Here is a 15,859-nt window from a genome sequence, read left to right on the forward strand (position 1 = left end):
TAAATGAACAGATCAAAAAAAATCAGATTAAATCATCTTTCAATTCATTTCATCTTCCGATCTGAATATTTCAGATGGCTCCCCCATGCCCAGTGCTGATTTAAGAGATGCTTCAGGGTGCTCTGCTGTGAAATCTTCCCGTAAGAACAGGAGGGAACACTGAATAATCCCTCAAACCAATGCCAAGTCTAGGAGATGCTATAAAGACTTGCACCGTGCAGTGATCAGAGTAATTATAGCTTTCACATTCTACTCAGCAGGTGAGCCTCTGGTTCCTCACCTGGAAGCCCTTTGCTGGTCGGTGGGGTGGTCCCACTGGCCATCAGTGGGGAAGCATTCTCCACTTCAGTACCCCACACTTGAATCTCTGCCAGTCTCCCAGCTCCAGTTTCCATAGAAGCAGCTACCCGTGTGCCTCCTCCCCCACCATCTTGCCCCTCCCTGGGGGTCTCTGCCTCACCCTGGGCCTTCAGCAGAGAGGAAATGGCAGCGGGTTTAACGGAGCCTGATTCTGGCATGTCCCTGGGGGCAAGGTGTCCGAACGAAGTTTGACCTGAGAAATGAGAAGAACAGGACTTTTAAAATCATTTAATCCAACATTCTCAAAAGACACCCCTTTTTTTTATTTTAAATAATTAAAAAAACATTAAACTTTCCCCCGTCTTCTGAAGAAAATTCTATTCACTTCCTTATGTGGTTATCAATATTTAAAAAGTAATTTTAAAGCTCTCCCTACTCAATCATGCCTTCCACTAATGGTCATCTGGCTCGTTAGTGTGCTTTAAAATATTTAGCGAATGCTAACCTATGAATTAACATGTACTAAGTCAATTAGAGCACGTTAAAGTTTCATGTACTTTAAAAGGAAAAATTTGGACTCAATTTTCTTTCCTTGAATCCAACCAGATCGGTCAAGAACTGATGGGTTATGTCCTTTAGCCTTCAAAAGGAGACAGAGATTTAAGATCTATGAGCTCTGTATTAAAGGACTGCACAGGTACACCTCACCAGTATTTCTGTAAAAAAAAAAAAGCAACTAAGAAAATAATCTGCACTAAAATTCAAACTATATCTCAGAAGAAAATTAAAGTGTGTATTTGTGCAAAAAAGGCATCATAAAAGCTAGCAGGGGCACTCAGGGAAAACGTGGAGGGGCATAATCAAAAGGAATGCCCAAGATTTGCTGAGGACATCCTCACAAAACGTCCCGATGGAGGGGCGGGGAAACCCATATTATCGAAACAAGATGGACGCCCATCTTTCGTTTTGATAATATGGTCGGGGCCGCCCCAATCTTGAAATTTAGGTCATCCTTAGAGATGATCGTCACTAGACTTGGTCGTTTCTGATTTTCGGCGATAATGGAAACCAAGGACCCCCATCTCAGAAACAACCAAATTCAAGCCCTTTGGTCGTGGGAGAAGCCAGCATTCGTAGTGCACTGGTCCCCCTGGCATGCCAGAACACCAACCGGGCACCCTAGGGGGCACTGCAGTTGACTTCAGAAATTGCTCCCAGGTACATAGCCCCCTTACCTTGTGTGCTAAGCCCCCCCCAACCCCCCCTAAAACCCACTACCTACAACTGTACACCACTACCATAGCCCTTAAGGGTGAAGGGGGGCACCTAGATGTGGGTACAGTGGGTTTTGGAGGGCTCGCTGTTTCCTCCACAAACGTAACGGGTAGGGAGGGGGATTCTCACCACCTCCACCCCCCACTCAGGATCAGCAAAAAGGAAAAAGCCAAGCGAGAGAGAACATTACTACTACTATTTAGCATTTCTATAGCGCTACAAGGCATACGCAGCGCTGTACAAACATAGAAGAAAGACAGTCCCTGCTCAAAGAGCTTACAATCTAATAGACAAAAAATAAATAAAGTAATCAAATCAATTAATGTGAACGGGAAGGAAGAGAGGAGGGTAGGTGGAGGCGAGTGGTTACAAGTGGTTACGAGTCAAAAGCAATGTTAAAGAGGTGGGTTTTCAGTCTAGATTTAAAGGTGGCCAAGGATGGGGCAAGACGTAGGGGCTCAGGAAGTTTATTCCAGGCGTAGGGTGCAGCGAGACAGAAGGCGCGAAGTCTGGAGTTGGCAGTAGTGGAGAAGGGAACAGATAAGAAGGATTTATCCATGGAGCGGAGTGCACGGGAAGGGGTGTAGGGAAGGACGAGTGTGGAGAGATACTGGGGAGCAGCAGAGTGAATACATTTATAGGTTAGTAGAAGAAGTTTGAACAGGATGCGAAAACGGATAGGGAGCCAGTGAAGGGTCTTGAGGAGAGGGGTAGTATGAGTAAAGCGACCCTGGCGGAAGATGAGACGGGCAGCAGAGTTTTGAACCGACTGGAGAGGGGAGAGGTGACTAAGTGGGAGGCCAGCAAGAAGCAGATTGCAGTAGTCTAAACGAGATGTGACAAGGGTGTGGATGAGGGTTTTGGTAGAGTGCTCGGAAAGAAAGGGGCGGATTTTACGGATGTTGTAAAGAAAGAAACGACAGGTCTTGGCGGTCTGCTGGATATGAGCAGAGAAGGAGAGAGAAGAGTCAAAGAGGACCCCAAGGTTTCGAGCTGAGGAGACAGGGAGAATGAGAGAGCCATCAACAGAAATAGAAAATGGGGGGAGCGGGGAGGTGGGTTTGGGGGGGAAAATGAGAAGCTCGGTTTTGGTCATATTTAATTTCAGGTGGCGTTGAGACATCCAGACAGCAATGTCAGACAAGCACGCTGAAACTTTGGTTTGGATGCAAGGTGAGATATCAGGGGTAGAAAGGTAGATTTGGGAGTCATCAGCATAGAGATGGTAGGAAAAGCCATGGGATGAATCTTTACATGCCCCACTCCCTTCCCAAATCCATCCCCATGTATACTCCAAAGCGTCTTTATGACTTACCCTTCTCCAGCTGGCTGGTGAGATCCTTCTGGATGCCGAGAGAAGGGCCTGGAGCCAAAACTTGCCCCACCCTACTGGGCTCCCCCTAGGAAGAGAAATGGAAGAACATAATGTTGGGCTAAATTGACAGGGTGGGGGAGGCATTTTTAATTGGCAAATTAAATCACATAGGTAGAAAGGTGCTAGCATTAATTTTTAAGTCTCTCTCTGATAGAAACTACCAGGCTATTCTAGGTTGTCAATAGCTCAGGAACAGATGAGCTCATTTTAATAAGGATTTGCAGAGAACATGTCAGGCTGATAAGGCTCTGGTGCAGAAATCAACGCCCTGTGTTAAGGGACACAGGCAGGACACCGTAAGAAGACCAGCTTGTGTTTTTCCTTAAGAGTGGAACAACAGCAAAGCTATTTTTCTGTATTGCACTGGTCAGCATGACTTGTTCTAGCATGTTCTCACATGTAAACAGGCACAGTATATAAGAAAGTGCAAGATGATGCATGTGGGAAAAAAGAACCCGAATTATAGCTACGTCATGCAAGGTTCCACGTTAGGAGTTACGGACCAAGAAAGGGATCTGGGTGGTGTCATCGTCGATAATACACTGAAACCTTCTGCTCAGTGTGCTGCTGCGGCTAGGAAAGCGAATAGAATGTTGGGTATTATTAGGAAAGGTATGGAAAACAGGTGTGAGGATGTTATAATGCCGTTGTATCGCTCCATGGTGCGACCACACCTTGAGTAAATTGTGTTCAATTCTGGTTGCCGCATCTCAAGAAAGATATAGTAGAATTGGAAAAGGTGCAGCGAAGGGCGACTAAAATGATAGTGGGGATGAGACGACTTCCCTATGAAGAAAGACTAAGGAGGCTAGGGCTTTTCAGCTTGGAGAAGAGACGGCTGAGGGGAGACATGATAGAGGTATATAAAATAATGAGTGGAGTGCAACAGGTGGATGTGAAGCGTCTGTTCACGCTTTCCAAAAATACTAGGACTAGGGAGCATGCGATGAAACTACAGTGTAGTAAATTTAAAACAAATCAGAGAAAATATTTCTTCACCCAACGCATAAACTCTGGAATTTGTTGCTGGAGAACGTGAAGGCGGTTAGCTTAGCAGAATTTAAAAAAGGGTTAGACGGTTTCCTAAAGGACAAGTCCATAAACCACTACTAAATGGACTTGGGAAAAATCCACAATTCCAGGAACAACATGTATAGAATGTTAGTACGTTTGGGAAGCTTGCCAGGTGCCCTTGGCCTGGATTGGCCGCTGTCGTGGACAGGATGCTGGGCTCGATGGACCCTTGGTCTTTTCCCAGTGTGTCATTACTTATGTTCTTAAAGCAGAGGACGGCTGGTGGAGTGTGTGGGGAGGGGTAGCCAGGTGGAAGAACCAGCTTGTGAAGGTGTGAGCTAAGCCGGGGGCAGCCCAGATATCTTGATTCCTAGGAGCAGGAACAAGATTTGGAAGGTCCCCCCGAGACGTTAGCAGGGAAGGCCAAATCAGATTTAGCAGATCTTCTGTTCTTTTCCCATATTTTAAAAAAGGTTGGGGACAGCCTAGTAATCCTGAACCTGTAGACGTACAGGCCAGTAAGCTAGCTGAACCCCATCAATTTCAAATCACACTGCATAACCTTTGTCTTATTTTTCTGTAAACAGTGAGCTGTGGTTGAGAAGTCAGGAAGCACCTGACAGAAATACCGGAAAACCCCAACAGGAAAGGATGTTTTCCCTAAGAAGAGTCACAAAAAAGCCAAACAAGTAAGGAAGAGACTTAGACCAGACCAAAAAAAAAAGGCTCAAGATTATCCAGAGGTTGATTGCTGTAAATTTATTAAATATCAAAATACATGCAGACTCGACACGAAGCTGTGTTTCGGCAATGAATCGCCTGCTTCAGGAATCAAATGTACTGTATCTAAGAATGCACAAACAAATACAACAATTAAAAAAGAGGAATCAGTATATCTCAAAAGTATAACAACTAAAAAAGTTTAAAAATGTATATAAAATGCTAGTAAGATTGACGAGAGGTACTCAAAATTATAAATATAAATGAATGCATAAAAAAGAGATGACAGTATCATCTCTTACAGTTTACTCAAACCTGATATACAGCTTCCCTACCCCAGCAGTCAAAGCGGTTTACAATTAGTAAACCATAATAACATATAAAAACAACTCCACAGAAACCCAAGATCACAAAAGGGCTCATTTTCAAAGCACTTAGACTTACAAAGCCCCTTTGTAGCCTATGGAACTTTGTAAGTCTAAGTGCTTTGAAAATACGCCTCCAAGTCATCCGGAACATACATAACAAGTAAAAAAAAAAAAACAATATTCACCTATATCTTTTTATGTGTTCATTTAATTATTTATAATTTTATTTGTTCATTTGTATCCCACATTTTCCCACCTATCTGCTGGCTCAGTTTTGCAATTTTGAGAACCTCTTAGCAAACATAAACATTTTATATATTTTTTAACCATTTTTTGCTTATTTTTTAATTTGCAATTTTTGAATATCTATATAAATAATTTTCACCTCCAACGTTCAGTGAAGCACTGAATCTACTCTTCCTAGGCTAGGCTGTTAGCACCACTCACCCTCAGTCATAGACCCGCCCTCAGCCACGCCCCTTCCGGACATAATTCACAACTCCAACGTTCTAATGAAGCCAAATTTCTAATCTCCAACTTCTGTCATGGTGTAGATCGGAATTCCACCATGACTGTGTGCCCCGCCCTCGCGTCAAACGTCATGACATCGAGGGCGGACCAAAAAAGTATTAAAAAAAAAAAAACCTGCCAACAGCGCTAAAACAGAAGAGCAGTGCCGGTAAGCCCCCCCCCCCCCCCCCGCACCTCTGTCACTCGGCCCTCCCGAGGGGCCACTTCACCACGTCCCCCTCATCTGACTTCGGACCCCGCCCTCTCCTCTACGACTTCAGACCTCCCCCCCCCCCCCCACACACTCCCTCTCGAATTGGCGAACAATTCGTTCCTACCCTCCGCCCTCCTGTCACGATACACCTCCGGACGTACAGGACACCACCCTCTCCTCCCCCCCCCCCAAAGGGTTGTCGAGTCGTCCCTACAAAACACTTGCAGCCACCATCCCTCCATCGTCGCTGTTACGGCGAATGGCAGCAGCAGTCCAAAGCGTCCAGACTCTGCACTTCTCTCTCTCACACAGCTCAGGTAAAAAAACACACGCTGACCCGAATCCAAACCCCCTGCAAAACCCTCTCAGTTCAAAAACACTTCCTCCAACTTTGCCAGCACAACAGAAAAAAAAAAAAACAACAAACAAAAAAAACCTTTGCAAGCAAGGGACATTCACCGAACCCCCCCACCCCCCCCCACACAAAAAAAAATACATTACAAAAAAAAAAAAAACATTCCGGGAAAAACCCACTCTCCACACCCCTAAAAAAAACATCAACCCTCCAAGCCCCCTTCATACAACCTATCAATTCAACAAAACAAACAAACAAAAAAAACCCCTGCACAATTACACAATAAACCTCTTTCAACACAATCATTGTAGAAATCAAATACCTTGCTAGCGCCCGTTTCATTACTCACCGAAACAGGCTTTTTCACTAGTATTACACTAAAACATGATACAGGAAACTTTAAAGTCCACATCAAGGAGAAAAAAACTTCATTAAAAAAATACATTAACAAATTAATATTAATTACATCCTATTAACTTTATTGCTTTGCTGTGTTTGTTGGTAATTTGATGTGTGTATTTTAACTTGTGTATATTGTTTTGTTACCTACCTTGGATAAAGGCGGGATATTCATTCATTTATGTTTAAATGATTTTTATTAATAGCCATAATCGTATAACATTAAACTTTATTTTCGTTGTTATACTTTTGAGATATACTGATTCCTCTTTTTCAATTGTTGTATTTGATTGTGCATTGTTAGATATATCATTTGACTACTGAAGCAGGTGATTCACTGCCGAAACACAGCTCCATGTCGAGTCTGCACATATTTTGATATTTAATAAATTTACAGCAATCAACCTCTGGACGATCTTGTGTCTTTTTGTTTTGGTTGGCCTAAGTCTCTTCCCTATTTGTTTGGTTTTCTGTTTTATCTGAGACAGATAGGTGGTGGTGGTGGTGGTGGGCTAAGAGAGGGAAAGTCTGAAGCAGTTAAGAAAGAATCTAACGAATGCAGCCTGCAATATGTTCGTTTTTTTCTAAGCCACATAGAAAGAAAGACAAGTACATGTGTTGAGTATTTCTATGTAACGGGCAATGCTGTGAAATTATATTATCTAGCTATAGTATTCTTTTGTGCTTATTATAATTAAGAGCAAATAAATTGACATCCTTCTTACACTAATGGATATGTTTACTAAGGTGCGTTACCATTTCTAACGTACCTTTAAATTTAAGGTGCGTTAAACGCTAACGCCCCTATACATTTTTATGGGCACGTTAGCGTATAACGCGCATAAACCATTTATGCATGTTAAAAACGTCAATGCGTCCCTTAGTAAACATAGGTGTAACTGTTTCTGGAGAATTTATTTGTATGGAATTAGTAAGAACTCCCCACCCCTGTTATCTCATACAGCAGAAAGTGATTCACATTTTACTAGCTTCACTTAAGCAGTCATATCGGGAAGGGTGTAGCTACGTGGGGCCATGGGGGCCTGGCCCCTGCCGACCCTTTTGACCCCCATTCCCGCCGCCATCGGGTACCTGTGCTGGTGGGGGTCCCCAACCCCCGTCAGCCGAAGTCCTCTTCAACCGGTCTCCGGGCCAGCGCGTTGCTGCAGCTGATGTGGAAGCCTAGGATTCTGTTTCTATGTGAGTCGTCCTGACGTCCTGCACGTTCAACGTCAGCTGTAGCAACGCGCCGGCCTGGAGACCGACTGAAGAGGACTTCGGCTGGCGGGGGTTGGAGACCCTCACCAGCAAAGGTACCTGACGGCGACGGCAGTGGAATCAGGGGAGGGTTGGCGGCGGTGGGAGGGGCGCCGGGGGTGTGTGTGTGTCAAAGGTGGCAGTGGGGGTCCACGGCGCCGGGGGGGCTAAAATGTGCCCCCTCACCTCTGGCCCCCCCTCACGCCGAAGTCTGGCTATGCCCCTGATATCGGGACCCGTTTACAAAGGTGCGAAGGTGCCTATGCACGTCCAAAGCATGTCGAATTGACGTTACTGTTTTCCCCCGGGCTGCAATTCCATTTTTGCCGCTCGTGCCCAAAACACGCGGTAGAAAATATTTTCTATTTTCTACCGCGTGGCACTTACCCGGCGGTAATCAGCAATTTACAGGCGCCGATGCTTACCGCTCGGTTAGCACGTGAGACCTTACCGCTAAGTCAACGGGTGGTGGTAAGGTCTCAGCCCGAAAATGGACGTGTGCCGGTTTTATTTTTGCCGCACGTCCATTTCCAGGCACTAAAAAAAAAAAAAAAAAAAAAAAAAGACTTTTTTCCAGGTTCGCTAGAAAATGGACTTACGCCTGTCCAAACCACGTGCCTACACCAGTGCAGGCCTTAGTGAAAGGGCTCCTTAATTAGTAATAACGTCAATGTCTTTAGGCCCTGCGTGGCACAGGTGGTGATCAGTGAGGGGTGAAGTAGGTGTTCAACTAGTACTAGAGCTTATGTTTATAAAAAGCTCTCTCCATACATATGCGTACGAGTGCAAACAATTTTTAATACAGTAGATGGCAGGAGGAAGAAAAAAATGGCTAAGGATTTAACGAGAAGTGACAAGACCTTTTCAGATATATTGGGGAAAAGAGAAAAGCTAGGAATGGAATTGTAAGACTGAAAGATGCTGTGAATGGCTATATAGAGAGTGATGAGGATAAAGTGAATGTGCTAAACAAATACTTCTCTTCGGCGTTCACGGAAGAAAATCCTAGAGGAGGACTGCGGTCGGCTGCCGAGGGAACACCTGGGAATGGAGTGGATACTGCGCTGTTTACGGAAGAAAGAGTTTATAAACAGATGGAGAATCTGAAGGTGGACAAAGCTATGGGGCAGGATGGGATACATCCCAGGATACTGAGGGAGCTCAGTGAGGTCCTGGTGGGACCTCTTAAAGATTTATTTAACAGATCTTTAGAGACGGGAGAGGTTCCACGGGATGGGAGACAAGCGGATGTGGTCCCACATCACAAAAGCGGAGACAGGGAAGAAGTGGGAAACTACAGGTAAGCCTCACGTTGGTGGTAGGAAAAATAATGGCGTCGCTGCTGAAAGAAAGGATAGTTAACTTTCTAGAAGCCAACGGGTTACAGGATCAAAGGCAACATGGCTTTACCAAAGGAAAATCCTGCCAAACGAATCTCATTGATTTCTTTGACTGGATGACCAAAGAACTGGATGAAGGTCATCCGCTAGGTGTAACCTGCCTGGATTTCAGCAAAGCCTTTGATACGGTCCCTCACAGAAGACTTGTGAATAAGCTGAAAGGGCTAAACTTAGGACCCAAAGTGGTGAATTGGAATGGAAACTGGTTGACCGACAGGAGGCAGAGGGTGGTAGTAAATGGAATCCACTCGGAGGAAAGGGAGGTGAGTAGTAGAGTGCCTCAGGGGTTGATACTGAGGCTGATTCTGTTCAATATATGTATGAGAGACATTACTGAAGGGTTAGAGGGAAAAGTTTGCCTTTTTGCAGATGACACGAAGATAGCCAATGGACTGGAATCCTTGGAGGGAGTAGAAACCATGAGAACACATCTCCAAAAATCAGAAGAATGGTCAATGGTCTGGCAGTTCAAATTTATTGTGAAGAAATGCAGAGTGATGCACTTGGGGTGCAGAAATCCAAAGGAGATACCTGATAGGAGGAGAGAGATTGATAAGTACAGCTCAGGAGAGGGTTCTTGGGGTGACAGTGTCTGAGGATCTGAAGATGAAGAAACAATGTGACAAGGTGATGGCCGTGACCAGAAGGATGCTAGGCTGCATAGAAAGGTATAACCAGCAGAAGAAAGGAGGTGTTGATGCCCCTCTACAAGTCGTTGGTGAGGCCCCACTTGGAGTATTGTGTTCCGTTTTGGAGGCCGTATCTTGCTAAAGATGTAAATAAGATTTGAAGCGGTTCAGAGAAAAATGGTACGGGGTTTGTGTCGCAAGACATATGAGCAGAGACGTGAGGATCTGAACACGTTTACCCTGGAGGAAAGGAGAAACAGGGGTGATATGATACAGACATCCAAATATTTGAAAGGTATTAATTTACAAACAAACCTTTTCCAGAGACGAGAAGGTGCTAGAACTAGCGGTCGTGATTTGAGGTTGAAAGGGGGATGACCCAGGAATAACGTCAGGAAGTATTTTTTCACGGAGAGGGTAGGAGATACCTGGAATGCCCTCCCAAGACAGGCGGTGGAGATGAAAATGGTAAATGCATGGGATAAAAACAAAGGAATCCTGTACAGAAGGCATGGAACCAAACTAGCTTAGCAGTGATTAGATGGCTACACCAGTAACTGGGAAATGAAGACAGTGCTGGGCAGACTTCTATAGACTGTGCCTCAAAAATGGCAAGGACAAATCAAGATCAAGTGTACATATCATACCTTGTGAGTTTATCTTGGTGGGAACACTGGATGGACCATACAGGTCTTTATAGTCATCTACTATGTTACCGTATAAACATAGAAAGTAACTATTTTATATATTTATTATTATTTAGACCTAAGCAATTTACAATTTCTTATAGGTACTGGCACTGCCCCTTATGGGCTCAAAATCTAAGTAGTATATTGTAACTAGGGCAATGGAGGGATAAGTGACTTGCCCAGGGTCACATGGAGTTGCAGAAAGAACTGAACCAGGTTCCCCAGGATCTCAACCCACTGCCGACTGTAAGCAGCAGCGGGAATCGAATCCGGTTCCCCGGGTCTACAACCCGCTGCACTATTAGGCCACTCCTCCACTGGTAAACTGGGGTTTCTTCCATTATCTGTGCTCGCTGCACAGTCTCTCCCAGCTTCCTTCCTTCTAGGTGTCTCACAGGCTTGATGTCCTGGGCCTTGAGCTCTCTGTTCGCTGTGCAGTTTCCTAGGGAGTGGGGTGGGGGGTGGGCAAGAGGTGTCTCTCAATGTTTGTAGACTGAAGGTTTCTTTCTGCAGTACTTTGGGAGGAAGATGCTGTTTCTGTAGTGCTATGCAGAAATTATTCTGCTGTGCTTTATGGAGAGGTTTCTGATCCTCAGTGTTCTATGGGAGGGTCTTTAATGTGCAGTAATTTGGGGGAGGGTCTCTGTTCTGCAGTGTTCTATGGGAGGGTCTTTATTGTGCACGGCTTTGGGGGAGGGTCTCTGTTCTGCAGTGTTCTATGGGGGGGTTATTGTGCAGTGTTTTGGGAAGGGTCTGTTTTGCAGCGTTCTATGGGAGGGTTTTTATTGTGCAGTGCTTTGGGGAGGGTCTGTTCTGCAGTGTTCTATGGGAGGGTCTTTATTGTGCAGTGCTTTAGGGGAGAGTCTCTGTTCTGCAGTGTTCTATGGGAGGGTTTTTATTATGCAGTGCTTGAGGGGGAGGGTCTCTGTTCCCAATGTTCTATGGGGGGGGGGGGGTCTTTATTGTGCAGTGCTTTGGGGGAGGGTCTCTGTTCTGCAGTGCTTTGGGGGAAGGTCTCTGTTCAGCAGTGTTCTATGGGAGGGTCTTTATTGTGCAGTGCTTTGGGGGAGGGTCTCTGTTCTGCAGTGTTCTATGGGGGGGGTTATTGTGCAGTGTTTTGGGAAGGGTCTCTGTTTTGCAGCGTTCTATGGGAGGGTTTTTATTGTGCAGTGCTTTGGGGGAGGGTCTGTTCTGCAGTATTCTATGGGAGGGTCTTTATTGTGCAGTGCTTTAGGGGAGAGTCTCTGTTCTGCAGTGTTCTATGGGAGGGTTTTTATTATGCAGTGCTTGAGGGGGAGGGTCTCTGTTCCCAGTGTTCTATGGTAGGGTCTTTATTGTGCAGTGCTTCAAGGGGAGGGACTCAGTTCTGCAGTGTTCTATGGGAGGGTCTTTATTGTGCAGTGCTTTGGGGGAGGGTCTCTGTTCTGCAGTATTCTATGGGAGGGTCTTTAATGTGCAGTAATTTGGGGGAGGGTCTCTGTTCTGCAGTGTTCTATGGGATGGTTTTTATTATGCACTGCTTGAGGGGGGGGTCTCTGTTCTGCAGTGTTCTATGGGAGGGTCTTTATTGTGCAGTGCTTTGGGGGAGGGTCTCTGTTCTGCAATGTTCTATGGGGGGGTTATTGTGCAGTGTTTTGGGAAGGGTCTCTGTTTTGCAGCGTTCTACGGGAGGGTTTTTATTGTACAGTGCTTTGGGGAGGGTCTGTTCTGCAGTGTGCTATGGGAGGGTCTTTATTGTGCAGTGCTTTGGGAGAGGGTCTCTGTTCTGCAGTGTTCTATGGGAGGGTTTTATTATGCACTGCTTGAGGGGGAGGGTCTCTGTTCCCAGTGTTCTATGGGGGGGGGGTCTTTATTGTGCAGTGCTTTGGGGGAGGGTCTCTGTTCTGCAGTGCTTTGGGGGAAGGTCTCTGTTCTGCTGTGTTCTATGGGAGGGTTTTTATTATGCAGTGCTTGAGGGGGAGGGTCTCTGTTCCCAGTGTTCTATGGTAGGGTCTTTATTGTGCAATGCTTCAAGGGGAGGGTCTCAGTTCTGCAGTGTTCTATGGGAGGGTCTTTATTGTGCAGTGCTTTGGGGGAAGATCTCTGTTCTGCAGTGTTCTATGCGAGGGTCTTTATTGTGCAGTGCTTTGGGGGAGGGTCTCTGTTCTGCAGTGTTCTATGCGAGGGTCTTTACTGTGCAGTGCTTTGGGGGAGGGTCTCTGTTCTGCAGTGTTCTATGCGAGGGTCTTTACTGTGCAGTGCTTTGGGGGAAGGTCTCTGTTCTGCTGTGTTCTATGGGAGGGTTTTTATTATGCAGTGCTTGAGGGGGAGGGTCTCTGTTCCCAGTGTTCTATGGTAGGGTCTTTATTGTGCAATGCTTCAAGGGGAGGGTCTCAGTTCTGCAGTGTTCTATGGGGGGGTTATTGTGCAGTGTTTTGGGAAGGGTCTCTGTTTTGCAGCGTTCTACGGGAGGGTTTTTATTGTACAGTGCTTTGGGGGAGGGTCTGTTCTGCAGTGTTCTATGGGAGGGTCTTTATTGTGCAGTGCTTTGGGAGAGGGTCTCTGTTCTGCAGTGTTCTATGGGAGGGTTTTATTATGCACTGCTTGAGGGGGAGGGTCTCTGTTCCCAGTGTTCTATGGGGGGGGGTCTTTATTGTGCAGTGCTTTGGGGGAGGGTCTCTGTTCTGCAGTGCTTTGGGGGAAGGTCTCTGTTCTGCAGTGTTCTATGGGAGGGTTTTTATTATGCAGTGCTTGAGGGGGAGGGTCTCTGTTCCCAGTGTTCTATGGTAGGGTCTTTATTGTGCAATGCTTCAAGAGGAGGGTCTCAGTTCTGCAGTGTTCTATGGGAGGGTCTTTATTGTGCAGTGCTTTGGGGGAAGATCTCTGTTCTCCAGTGTTCTATGCGAGGGTCTTTATTGTGCAGTGCTTTGGGGGAGGGTCTCTGTTCTGCAGTGTTCTATGCAAGGGTCTTTACTGTGCAGTGCTTTGGGGGAAGGTCTCTGTTCTGCTGTGTTCTATGGGAGGGTTTTTATTATGCAGTGCTTGAGGGGGAGGGTCTCTGTTCCCAGTGTTCTATGGTAGGGTCTTTATTGTGCAATGCTTCAAGGGGAGGGTCTCAGTTCTGCAGTGTTCTATGCGAGGGTCTTTATTGTGCAGTGCTTTGGGGGAAGATCTCTGTTCTGCAGTGTTCTATGCGAGGGTCTTTATTGTGCAGTGCTTTGGGGGAGGGTCTCTGTTCTGCAGTGTTCTATGCGAGGGTCTTTAGTGTGCAGTGCTTTGGGGGAAGGTCTCTGTTCTGCAGTGTTCTATGCGAGGGTTTTTATTGTACAGTGCTTTGGGGGAGGGTCTGTTCTGCAGTGTTCTATGGGAGGGTCTTTATTGTGCAGTGCTTTGGGAGAGGGGTTCTGCAGTGTTCTATGGGAGGGTTTTATTATGCACTGCTTGAGGGGGAGGGTCTTTGTTCCCAGTGTTCTATGGGACGGGAGGGTCTTTATTGTGCAGTTCTTCAAGGGGAGGGTCTCAATTCTGCAGTGTTCTATGGGAGGGTGTTTTTGTACATGGCTTTAAGGAGAGATAATAGAAATAAAGCAAAACAAAAAAGGGAAATCTGATGATCCCTTTTTAGCTGGACTAAATTGGGAAAGGACCACTAATCTGCACTAATCCCCGTTTACTAAACCATGCGCTAATGCCGACAGAGCCCTTTCCCTTTGAACGTTCTGGATCGGCATTGCCACGCGGTTTAGACCACTCGGTATTTTCTGCAGAGAAACCACATTGCAGGCAGCATCCGATCGCCCTTATATAGTCTCCTTTTCGCGCAGGACCGGAGACCGTTCCGCTCCCCCCTTCCTCGGCGATCCTTCTCCCAGTCCGTGCGAACCTGGGCTGCAATCTCCATCCCCGCCCCCATCCTACCTTCATACTCATGCCTGAGATCAGCCGCCACCACCGCCGGCCCCCGCAGCCGATTAATTTCCTCCTTTGGCGCCCCGCCCCTCTGACGTATATTCCCTACGTCATTGCGTTCTGCGGCCGTGCCGAAAACAGGAAGTTGCGTCAGAGGGGCAATGGACCAAGCAGGTTAACCTCCCTGAACCTAATTGGTTTCAGGCTTTTTTTTTTTTTATGGCAGCCGGCCTGCTCTCTCTCTAATCTCCTTGCCTCCAGCTGCCTCTCCTTTCTTTTCCCAGAGGCCTCCTTCTACCAGGCGGACGAACTTCATAAATGAAGCCATGGAACGTGTATGCAAACCTTCTAGAGACTAGTGTATTTTAGACTTAGCAGCTCTGTCTCTGAATCTCCCCCACAAATTCAAACTTAGTGGGTGTGACCTGATTCTCTGTTAGAGGGGCAGCCTTCTATACCAGTTTTTCTTGAGAAATCCATCTTTTTTACAGATTAACTGGCTGTGCTGCAGCTCTGTCTGTACATTTTAGACTTAGCAGCTCTGTCTCTGAATCTCCCCCACAAATTCAAACTTAGTGGGTGTGACCTGATTCTCTGTTAGAGGGGCAGCCTTCTATACCAGTTTTTCTTGAGAAATCCATCTTTTTTACAGATTAACTGGCTGTGCTGCAGCTCTGTCTGTACATTTTAGACTTAGCAGCTCTGTCTCTGAATCTCCCCCACAAATTCAAACTTAGTGGGTGTGACCTGATTCTCTGTTAGAGGGGCAGCCTTCTATACCAGTTTTTCTTGAGAAATCCATCTTTTTTACAGATTAACTGGCTGTGCTGCAGCTCTGTCTGTACATTTTAGACTTAGCAGCTCTGTCTCTGAATCTCCCCCACAAATTCAAACTTAGTGGGTGTGACCTGATTCTCTGTTAGAGGGGCAGCCTTCTATACCAGTTTTTCTTGAGAAATCCATCTTTTTTACAGATTAACTGGCTGTGCTGCAGCTCTGTCTGTACATTTTAGACTTAGCAGCTCTGTCTCTGAATCTCCCCCACAAATTCAAACTTAGTGGGTGTGACCTGATTCTCTGTTAGAGGGGCAGCCTTCTATACCAGTTTTTCTTGAGAAATCCATCTTTTTTACAGATTAACTGGCTGTGCTGCAGCTCTGTCTGTACATTTTAGACTTAGCAGCTCTGTCTCTGAATCTCCCCCACAAATTCAAACTTAGTGGGTGTGACCTGATTCTCTGTTAGAGGGGCAGCCTTCTATACCAGTTTTTCTTGAGAAATCCATCTTTTTTACAGATTAACTGGCTGTGCTGCAGCTCTGTCTGTACATTTTAGACTTAGCAGCTCTGCCTCTGAATCTCCCCCACAAATTCAAACTTAGTGGGTGTGACCTGATTCTCTGTTAGAGGGGCAGCCTTCTATACCAGTTTTTCTTGAGAAATCCATCTTTTTTACAGATTAACTGG

The 15,859-nt window shown here is 46.0% G+C and overlaps 1 protein-coding gene across 7 annotated transcripts in view; it reads right to left on the reverse strand.

Annotated features, from left to right (window-relative positions):
* EHMT2 (euchromatic histone lysine methyltransferase 2) overlaps positions 1-14,473 on the reverse strand; it is a 38,931-nt gene extending 24,458 nt beyond the window's left edge. For 4 of the 7 annotated variants that reach the window (XM_030197313.1, XM_030197314.1, XM_030197312.1 and 1 more), the window contains exons 1-3: positions 14,403-14,473; positions 2,891-2,975; positions 281-553 (exon numbers count right to left, since the gene is read on the reverse strand). In XM_030197313.1, coding sequence (XP_030053173.1) covers positions 281-553; positions 2,891-2,975; positions 14,403-14,414 — 370 coding nt within the window. In that variant the 5' untranslated portion in view covers positions 14,415-14,473. The other 3 variants (XM_030197315.1, XM_030197317.1, XM_030197316.1) reach the window with 3 other exon arrangements.
* Between the last annotated feature and the right edge of the window lie 1,386 nt (positions 14,474-15,859).

This window comes from Microcaecilia unicolor, chromosome 3 (genome assembly GCF_901765095.1).
Source record: "Microcaecilia unicolor chromosome 3, aMicUni1.1, whole genome shotgun sequence".
Lineage (NCBI taxonomy): Eukaryota > Metazoa > Chordata > Amphibia > Gymnophiona > Siphonopidae > Microcaecilia > Microcaecilia unicolor.